The sequence below is a fragment of the Barbus barbus genome (genome assembly GCF_936440315.1).
Source record: "Barbus barbus genome assembly, chromosome: 5".
Lineage (NCBI taxonomy): Eukaryota > Metazoa > Chordata > Actinopteri > Cypriniformes > Cyprinidae > Barbus > Barbus barbus.
Window position 1 is genome coordinate 974,369 of NC_136733.1, and position 11,211 is coordinate 985,579.

At 37.1% G+C, this 11,211-nt stretch overlaps 1 protein-coding gene across 6 annotated transcripts in view; it reads right to left on the bottom strand.

Annotated features, from left to right (window-relative positions):
* Window positions 1–9,815, bottom strand: part of dnm1a (dynamin 1a) — a gene marked incomplete at its 3' end in the record, with an annotated part of 78,649 nt that extends 68,834 nt beyond the window's left edge. For 4 of the 6 annotated variants that reach the window (XM_079416058.1, XM_079416055.1, XM_079416056.1 and 1 more), the window contains exon 1: window positions 9,509–9,806. In XM_079416058.1, the coding sequence (XP_079272184.1) occupies window positions 9,509–9,669 (161 nt within the window). In that variant the 5' untranslated portion in view covers window positions 9,670–9,806. Of the gene's footprint in view, window positions 1–9,508 lie in introns of all 6 variants that reach the window. The other 2 variants (XM_079416057.1, XM_079416060.1) reach the window with 2 other exon arrangements.
* Between the last annotated feature and the right edge of the window lie 1,396 nt (window positions 9,816–11,211).

Sequence of the window (11,211 nt, forward strand, 5' to 3'; positions counted from 1 at the left end):
GTTAAAGGAGAGCGTTGTGTAATCAATCACAGCAGTAAAGCACCTTGCACTGATCTGTCCAGATGGCATTAGCTGCAGGTTCTCCTGACAGCCATAAACACAAGCCATATGGAGCGGCCATATGGACAGGTGCCACCCTCCCATCCATCCCATCACACCAGCCAATCACTATTGATCTGGAGCGGGACAAGATGAGAACGACCGAGTACACACACACTCCGTATCTGACTCAGCGATGCTCACATCAGCATCTCAAAGAGAGCTGAGTGATGTTTGCCTGAAAAACCCATCAGCATGATGTTATAGCATTGTGGCAGGTTGCTAGAATCGATTTGCAGTTGCTAGTGTGTTAATATAGCATTTTATATAATAACATTTTTGTTACCTGAAGTCAAATAAAATAAAATCTAATATTTAAAAAATGAGTTGCCAAAGAAATGTTTCTCATTTTCATTTAGATTACTGTACTAAAATATAAAAAACCAAACTAAAAATAAATAAAAATAAAATACTTTAAAAATGACAAATTACTCAAACTTTAAAATTAAAATGGAAAAACAAAAACTAATTTAAATTATTAATAAATACTGTCCCAGGAAAATACTACTGAAAACATAAAATATATGTAAACTGAAATACAATTAAATATATAAAAAAATAAATGCTAAATAAATAAATACTAAATCAACAAAAACAAAAGGAAACATTTTCATTTAGTTTAACTTAATGTATTAAAATAGCAAAATTTTAATTGAAATGAAAATTAAAAATAAAAATAATAATATAAAAATGACAAAAAACACTCAAATTACTAAAATTAAAATAAAACGGAACATGTAAAAATAAAAATTCTAATTATTAGTAAAAACTATAACAGTCTCTCAGTGATCTCACATTCTGTCCCAAGTTAAAAGAGGATCAATCGACCCCGAGATCTGCGTGCTGTATATTTATAAAATAGGTCATATTACAGCTGCCTAGAATAGAATAATATAAAAAATAAATTTGACCCTGATGTTTCATCATGAGATTCACCAAAACACTGGCATCCCTGCAGCTGTGTGGCTCAGAAACATCCCATAATAACAGCTACAAATCACAGCAGCAGTGTGTGTGTGTTTTCCTGTGGAGGAGACGCAGAGGAGGACAAGAAGCGTTGTGACTCTCTCTCTCTCTCTGTGTGTGTGTGTGTCTCTCATCCCATCCCCCAGTGTCTGCAGGCAGCTGTGATGATGGACAGGAATCTAATCCCAGAGCTCCGCCTCTTCCCCCACCGCATGCAGCGTCAGCATCGCACACACACACACACACACACACACACGATTACAGCACAGAAACAACACAACCGGCAGACGGCCAGAGAGAGCATTATCCTGCTATATTACATGCTAATGTGCATTAAAGGGACAGTTCACCTGAAAATGAAACATTGCTGTTAATTTACTCGGCCTCAGGACATTCAAGATGTAGGTGACCTTTTTTCTTTTCTTTTTCCTTGGTAATTCATAAAATGCAAGTCATTGCCTGGCCATTTTTGAGAATCAGAAAAGCATATAAAGGAACTCAAAATGAACCCCCGTGGCTCCTGGGGCCAGTTGTTCAAAAAGTTGAATCTGGATCAGAATGATCTGAATTTTACTTTTGTGCTGGTTTTTCAAAGCAAAATTGGATTGGATCACCCTGATCCAGATGCACACTTTTTCAGATTTTCAGATCTGGATTACTAGTGCTCTACGGAGCCCCTAAATGGACATGATGATGGAAAAAAAATGAGATGGGAAAAAAAAAATGACAATGTTTTGCATTCTAGTTTTGCATTGCATTTACAAAAATAACAACTTCTGACCGCTCCATCTCTGATGATTGTGCCAATGTAGTTTACTATCTGTGACAAAAAACAAAAAAAACTTCAGTAACACTTTATTTTAAGGTGTCCTTGTTACAAATGTTACATGTACTTACTATCTATCTTACTTACTTACTTACTATCATAATAACAATAAACTATGCATAATTACATGCAAGTAACCCTAAACCAAACCCTAACCATAAAGCAAGTGCATGTAGTTAATTAATATTACTTCGTACTTAAATGCATAATTACACTTAAACAAGGACACCTTAAAATAAAGTGTAACCAAAACTTTAAATGAAACATTATATTTTTGTTTGATGTTGACAGCTATTTGTGGGTATATTATGTTACAAATGTTGGATTTTTTTAAACAGTTTTAAAGTTTTATCCACCCTTCTGCTGGCATCAGAATAATCCAGTTTTTTGGATGAAAAGTATCCCAATCTTACTAAAATATTTGAACAACACAAACTGAGTGTTTAATTTAATTGGATTTTGTGATCTAATCCGAATTCAGAATCCTTTTATTCTTTTGAACAACCCATTATCAAGAAATTATCCAATTCGATGGCCAAAATCCCATCAGATTACTTTTGAACAAATGGCTCCTGAAGATATATTGAGGTCTTATGAAGTGAAACGATCCATCTGTGCAAAAAACTGAACATTATTTATAGAATTACCTGTAATCTAGAGCCTCAGACAAACGGGGAAATCCGATTCTTTTCCATGATCTGATTCTGGCTCTGGATTAAAGGTAATGTTGAGTTTCTTGCACAGACGGATCGTTTCGCTTCATAAGACCTCAATACATCGTCAGGAGCCACTGGTGTTAATTTTGTGTTCCTTTATATGCTTTTTTTATTCAAAAATGGGCAGCCGCTGAATTACATTTTATGAATCACCAAAGACCAAGATTTCAGCTAAAAATCTTCTTTACTCTTCTAGTGAAGAAAAAAAGTCACATACATCTTGGATTTCCTGAGGATGACTAAATTAATTAGATAGATAGACAGAGAGACAGATAGATAGATAGATAGATAGATAGATAGATAGATAGATAGATAGATAGATAGATAGATAGATAGATAGATAGATAGATAGATAGAGAGACAGATAGACAGATAGATAGATAGATAGATAGATAGATAGATAGATAGATAGATAGATAGATAGATAGATAGATAGATAGATAGATAGATAGATAGATAGATAGATAGATAGATAGATAGATATGGTTGAGTGTTTGTCATTCAGGTGACCTTAGTAAACGTCATACTGCTTGTTAAAGCTGCAGCTCTAACTGGTTAACTCACACTCACACCTACACAACACCACCTGCTCCATTCTGTGTGTGAGTGTGTGTTTGAATAACACACAGATAGATCTGTGCCATGCCAAGACATCCCTGTCCTCTCAATGTCAGTTGTGGTTGACAAACCTCCCTACCGCAAGGTCACACACACATACACACACACACATACAACCACAAACACACGCACACACACAAAAAACACAAATATGCTCAACTGCTTTTTATTGATTTTAGTTCAGCTTTTAACACTATTCAACCACATGTTTTAATGAAAAAATTAAACCAGTTAGGCATGAGTCCTGCAATCATACAGTGGTATTATTCCTTTTTTACAGATAGAATTCAGAGAGTCAAAGTAAACGATAGTCTGTCTCAAGTGAAATACTGTAGTACTGGTGTTCCACAGGGCTGTGTCAGCTCACCAGTTCTTTTCACACTATACACAAATGAGTGCTCTAACAGGCACCCACAGAACTGCATTCTTAAGTATTCTGATGACACTGCTATTCTAAGGTTACTGAGAAAGCAAGTAAACAAAGTAAAATCTAAAACAAAGATATAAGGTATTGTATGAACTGCTATGAAACTGACAGGACAAAAAGACTATCCCAGTATTCAGTCTCTTTTTGAACAATGTACATTGAAAGAGGCCAAAAGGATTTTAAGTGATCTGTCTCATGTTTTACATTCCAGCTATGAACTGTTACCTTCTGGGAGAAGGTATAGGACCCCACGTTATAAATTAAACAGATTCAAAAATTTGTTTGTGTCTGTATCTGTCAGGCTTAAAAAAAATAAAAAATTCTCTCTTCTTCTTTCTGATATTTGTGATGGTGTATATGGATGTGTATGTCTATTGTGTATGATAGTATTTTTAATATTTGTAGGTGTACCAGGTGATGTTGGAATGTTGGTTTTGAGTCTACTCCAAATTTCCCTACCAGGGACAATAAAGTATATTTCATTTCAAAATGCCTCACATCTCTTGAATGAAGCACTGCATTCAAAATATCACAAACACATCTCAAAAGTAAACATTTGCAAACACCTTAATATTCATTCCTGATAGATTTTTGTGTGATACATGGAGAACTGTGTGTTGTGTTTAGCAAAAAGTGTTTTATGAAATTGAAAACTGACTCAAAGTGTCTGGTTTCGCAGATTTGGTGTCTGCTTCTGCTGTTTGAGTGTCAGCTTTCAGAAACTGTGTGACAAGGAGAGATTTCGTGTGTAAGCAGCTGAAGAAAACTGTAATAATGATATTAAATAAAAATATTAAAATTACTAAATAAAAGCAAAATATATAGTGCATACATTTCACTATAAAATAAAAAATGACTAAGTAAAATAATACAAATACGATAATTCTATTTTACCTTACACTTGACTAAACCCTCATATTTACAGCTTCATTTCTACACGCTAGCATTATAGTGGTGGATTTTGGACAGGCATAGGCCGCTCACATTTCCTTCAGAATTTAAAACTACTAGTTAATCACTTTTGCAGAATAAAGTCCAACCCCAGGTTAATTTGGGTCGTCTGCGGCGCTGGCAGGGAATTGTGGGAATGCTGACCGTTCTTCTGGAGCTGTCCGTGGTGCTGAAACAGGCCTGATGTTCACACACAATCTGCTTCGTGAATCCCGTTCCAGACTTTCCACAGACACCGATTTGTGGTCCAGGACTTCCCCGTTTCATACTAGGACTAGGCAATTCATTTTTATTTAATTTTTTGGGCTTGAATCAATAATTTTATATTTTGAATTGAAGCAATTATTGTATTGCATTCCATTCCCCGTGATGATCTTGTTTCATAGGTTTCTGTGCAAGTAGTTGATCTTATTTTACTGTTTAATAGTATCTATTATTTTTCCTATATTTATTTGTGCATTTTATATTTTCATTTTATATATGTTTATTATTATTGTTATTATGTAATTGTCAATTCACATTTATTTCCATAGTGCTTTATACAATTCAGATCAAAGCAGCAACAGTGTTAATGTTGTAGAAAATTCAGCTGTAAATCAGCTCTACAGAAGACAACAGAGCCATTATTCAGATCAATGTTGATTCAATTTATTCCTAGCTTTATTCTTGTTCAATAGTGTCAGAGTAGTCAATCAAAAATCTGAGAAAAAAAAAAAAAATATATATATATAAAGAGTTTATTTGCAAAAACAGATAACTCCATTTTTTTAATTTTAAAAAAATCATGTTTATTACGTTATCATGTGTTTAACTGTGTTAGTTAGCAGTTTTTTGTTTTGTTTTGTTTTTTTAACCTAATCAAAATAACCCAAATGCAGATGGATTGAGATTAATAGGAATGCACAATTAAAAAACATGATTTTTGAAAACTGCTAAAAGCAGAGTTTTTGCAAATGAACTCTTCATATATCGAGAGAGATTTAAACTCGCATTTACATTTTTTAAATGTGTTTTTCAGTTGAATTATAATTAAAGTAAATCCATTGTTAAAAAGACAAGTTTTGTTCTTTGTTCAGTGAATGCATGTGACAAAATAATCGTGATTAATTCATAATCATAATAATTCATAGTCCATAATTCATGCAACTTTTCCAATCATTCTGGCGTAGAGCATCATGTGTGTGAACGCCTGCAGTGAATCTGACGCTGCTAAACGAGACGTCGCAAGGAAAGCGTGTGATCCGAGAGCGTTTCACAGCCACATCGATCGGCCGAGGAGCGTGTAAATCATCTGCAGTCGTCTGTCAGCGTTCATAAGACTTCATCAGTCTCAGCAGATTCAGAGGCCAAACAAACGGCTGGCTGAAGCTGATTTCACGCTGCTGCTCCAGATTAAGATGAAGAATGTCTTCATATCAGCGCTGCTAGTTATGCTTTAACACAACGCATTATCAAATCACAGAACCCTCACAGATTTCATGTAAAAATGCCATTTCATTTTCAAAGCGTTGTGTTAGACTGCTGCTATTATGAAATATGACATTTTACTATATGAGCAATTGTTACTCTGGAAGATGATAACTAATGTTAATGAATTTGTAAAATGTGATTTACATGTATGCATTTGGCAGATGCTTTGATCCAAAGTGATTTGCGTGGCATTCAAGGTATAGAGTTCATGCATTCACTGAGACTCGAACCCATGACCTTGTGTTGCAGACACCATGTGCTACTGATTGAAGTACATTTTAGAATTTTAATTGTTTTGATCTTTCCAGCATGACCTCATTAGTTATTATTTATCATTCATAAAGTGTGTATGAACAGTTTTTAATGCTTGGATATAGACAGAGATATGTACCATATCAATGTATATGCATGTACAATCACAGAGATGTTACAAATCCTGTTTACTTTCACAGCAAATCAAATTTATAGATTATTCATGAAGCATGAGAAAACTGTGCAATCATTTGCATAACCATTTTATGCAAATCCATCGCATTGAAGATGACAAATGACGTCATGATGGTTTAACAAGCAGTTGACCGTACCTATATATGCCCATAAAATGGAAAATGTCCTTATATATATATTATAAACATTGGTAAAATGATGATGGTGGTGGTGGCAGTATGTGACTGCAGACTAACTGTTTCTATTAAAAGTAAAAAGGATCAACAGCAAGCAGCATAATCAAGGCCAACAGATTATAGACCCTGAAGAGATGAATAGTTGCTGAATCATGCAGCGTAACACTGAGTTATTCACACACACTGCAGAAAGAACAAGCAAACATTCCTCCTCGAGAGACATGCAGCCCAAAACCACTCAAGCTCAACTCAGAGCGTGCTGCTCAATGAATCAGAGGCTCAAAGCACTCCACCATCTTCCTCTTCCTGGACCAGAGACGATCCATCACACACCGACTCTAGATAATTGTTTCTAGATGTTTACGAAGATGTTCTGGGTTGCTGGAGAGTTTCTAGATGATTATGAAGATGTTCTGGGTTGCTGGAGAGTTTCTAGATGATTATGAAGATGTTCTGGGTTGCTGAGAGTTTCTAGATGATTATGAAGATGTTCTGGGTTGCTGGAGAGTTTCTAGATGATTATGAAGATGTTCTGGGTTGCTGAGAGTTTCTAGATGATTATGAAGATGTTCTGGGTTGCTGGGGTGTTTCTAGGTGTTTATGAAGATGTTCTGGGTTGCTGGGGTGTTTCTAGATGATTATGAAGATGTTCTGGGTTTTTGGGGTGTTTCTAGATGTGTACGAAGATGTTCTGGGTTGCTGGCGTGTTTCTAGATGATTATGAAGATGTTCTGGGTTACTGGTGTGTTTCTAGATGATTATGAAGATGTTCTGGGTTACTGGTGTGTTTCTAGATGTTTACGAAGATATTCTGGGTTGCTGGCGTGTTTCTAGATGTTTACGAAGATGTTCTGGGTTGCTGGCGTGTTTCTAGATGATTATGAAGATGTTCTGGGTTACTGGTGTGTTTCTAGATGATTATGAAGATGTTCTGGGTTTCTGGAGTGTTTCTAGATGTTTACGAAGATGTTCTGGGTTGCTGGCGTGTTTCTAGATGATTATGAAGATGTTCTGGGTTACTGGTGTGTTTCTAGATGTTTACGAAGATATTCTGGGTTGCTGGCGTGTTTCTAGATGTTTACGAAGATGTTCTGGGTTGCTGGCGTGTTTCTAGATGTTTACGAAGATGTTCTGGGTTGCTGGCGTGTTTCTAGATGATTATGAAGATGTTCTGGGTTACTGGTGTGTTTCTAGATGTTTACGAAGATATTCTGGGTTGCTGGCGTGTTTCTAGATGTTTACGAAGATGTTCTGGGTTGCTGGCGTGTTTCTAGATGATTATGAAGATGTTCTGGGTTGCTGGCGTGTTTCTAGATGATTATGAAGATGTTCTGGGTTGCTGGCGTGTTTCTAGATGATTATGAAGATGTTCTGGGTTGCTGGGGTGTTTCTAGATGATTATGAAGATGTTCTGGGTTGCTGGCGTGTTTCTAGATGATTATGAAGATGTTCTGGGTTGCTGGGGTGTTTCTAGATGATTATGAAGATGTTCTGGGTTTCTGGGGTGTTTCTTGATGATTATGAAGATGTTCTGGGTTTTTGGGGTGTTTCTAGATGTTTACGAAGATGTTCTGGGTTTCTGGAGTGTTTCTAGATGATTATGAAGATGTTCTGGGTTGCTGGCGTGTTTCTAGATGATTATGAAGATGTTCTGGGTTGCTGGGGTGTTTCTAGATGTTTACGAAGATGTTCTGGGTTTCTGGAGTGTTTCTAGATGATTATGAAGATGTTCTGGGTTTCTGGAGTGTTTCTAGATGTTTATGAAGATGTTCTGGGTTGCTGGGGTGTTTCTAGATGATTATGAAGATGTTCTGGGTTGCTGGCGTGTTTCTAGATGATTATGAAGATGTTCTGGGTTTTTGGGGTGATTCTAGATGTTTACGAAGATGTTCTGGGTTTCTGGAGTGTTTCTAGATGATTATGAAGATGTTCTGGGTTTCTGGAGTGTTTCTAGATGATTATGAAGATGTTCTGGGTTGCTGGGGTGTTTCTAGGTGTTTATGAAGATGTTTTAGGTTGCTCGAGTCCTTAAGTGTGGGATACGTTCACCAGGTTTTGGTGTGTCTGATCACTAATTAACAACAAAACACACACTTTGAGGAATTCCTCCCTACCAAACGCTCACACACTCTACTTTAAGACTTTAAAACGTCAGATCAAATGAAACAGTGACTGGTTTAGCAAACTACTAATAAGGCATGTAGTTTGTATCATATATTTAAGTGCTGTGTTCTATTGGTATTGCAGTGATATAATGCAGCATCTGAGAGTGTGTGTATCAGAAGAAGGCAGATGACGGCTGTTTAAGGCAGATCTGTGTGGTTTTATCAGAAGCTCAGCTCAGGTTGAATCTACAGCTCTAGTAAACAACATCCCAGCAGCATCCATGTTTCATGCTCTTTCTTCACAGAACCAGAGCTTACAGTGTTTATAATGGTTTTCACCTTAATGACCTTGTGCATTATTATTATTGTTGTTGTTATTAAAGGACACATTAATGGTGATGATGATGCATTAATGCATAATGAAGAATTCACTATAAATGAGGAGGATTATGTAAGAAGATTCAGTTGCGTTGCTGTGAACACGGCTGGTGTTTTTCACCGTTGCAGCGAATTATCCTCCATCATGTCTCAATAACATTTAAAGGTTATTATCAGGATCCTGACGATGACCTTTGCATATCATTGAGGTATGTTGGGGGTTGCGACTGAGCCGGAATATAAGGTTAATGCTGCGTGCATTTCCAGTACGCGTATGATTATGGTATATTAATGATTAATGTGTGTGTTTTAAGAAATGAAGGACTCACTTCCCCACGAAGTTCTCGAGCACGGAGCTTTTCCCGGCGCTCTGTCCGCCCACCACCGCGATCTGCGGCAGGTCCAGGTTCGCGTTCTGTCCGATGGCGGAGAACGCATCCTGCATTCGGTTGACCAGCGGGATCAGGTCCTCCATCCCCCGGTTACCCATCGCGACTGACCGGCACTGCTCGAGCTTCACCGGAGAAACTGCGATTCCAGAGGCTCTGCTGCTTTATTTCTGCATTGATTATTCTGGAGCTCTCTCTCTCTCTGCGGTTCCTCTGAGATGATGAGCCGCTTTTCTCTTGTCGCTAGGCGGCGCACTTTTCAAGTTACAGGTTTTTTCAGCTGCTTACACAAAATCTTTACTTGTCACATAATTTCTGAAACCTGATACTCAAACAGACAGGACAGAAATATTAGTTTTTTTCAACAGCTTGCACACATTTTCAACTTCGCCTCTTTCTTAAAACTTTACAAGAATTGCACGCAGAAAATGCAAAAAGCCTCACATCTCTTGCAAAATGAAGCACTGCATTTACAGTTTTTCTCGATTGCTAAGACACTGTAACTGTTTCATTTGGCACAGATTTCCAAACCATTCAGACGGTTCTCGAAACGTTTAACACATTTCACCTGCTTTAACACACACACAGACAACAGACACACACACACACACACACACACACACACACACACGTTCCAATTTGCACAGTGTTTAATGCAAAACTCTACACATCATTTTGCACAGGCTTAACCGTGTTCTCATGTAGAAAACACAACACACAATATAACTACCTCAAGAATCACAAAATGAACAGAGATAGCACACATTAATCTGTGTGAACATTACAGTTTTTCTCAATTTCTGAAACACAATTTCTGAAACCTTGCTCCATTTTCTGAACCCATTGTAAACACAAAACCTCATCTTCAAGCACTATTTACAAAACCTCCTGAAACTTGAAAATGAACGTTTTGCCTCAAAACAGTTTTACCTGTGTTCAAAATCAAGCACTGCTCTCATAAACAAAGTGATCAAAATGATATACACTATCAAGCAGTCAGTAAACAATACACCAAAAAACAGAAAACACATTGTTCAAGTACATTTTTAATCTCAAAACTGATCAGAAGTTTCTACTCTGCTTTGCTCTTTGCAATTTTTTTGTTGTTGTTGTTCCTCCTCCTTGTACCCCTATTTTTACAGTACTGTACCCTGCATCTCACAAACTTGTCCTTTGTCTCTGTGATACTCTAATTCTTGTTCTTTGTTGATATGAACCTGCAACCAGTCAAAATCTATTGAGCAGTCAGTACTGTTAACAAATGGAAAGCACAATGTTCAGGGCCATACAATTTGTTCATTGTACCGTATACAGCCTACATACTAAAAGGGACAAAAATCAAAGGTGTAAACATGTGATCAGTGTGCTTATTCTTGTCTTTGGGCTGGGTCAGGCCAGACCACTTCGTCGACATCACAAGCAATATTGTCCCTCCTGAGGCAACGAGGGAAGAAGCCTCTTGTGTGCCATATCCAGCCCTGACATGATTCCTCACCTATATCAGGCTAAATCCATGGCTTGCAGCAGATTTACTCTGGTGTAGGGTTGTCTATCATATACTTTCCATTTCCAAGAGGAGAAAAACTCCTCAATCGGATTCAGGAAAGGCAAGTATGGAGGGAGGTACAAGTTCATAAACTACT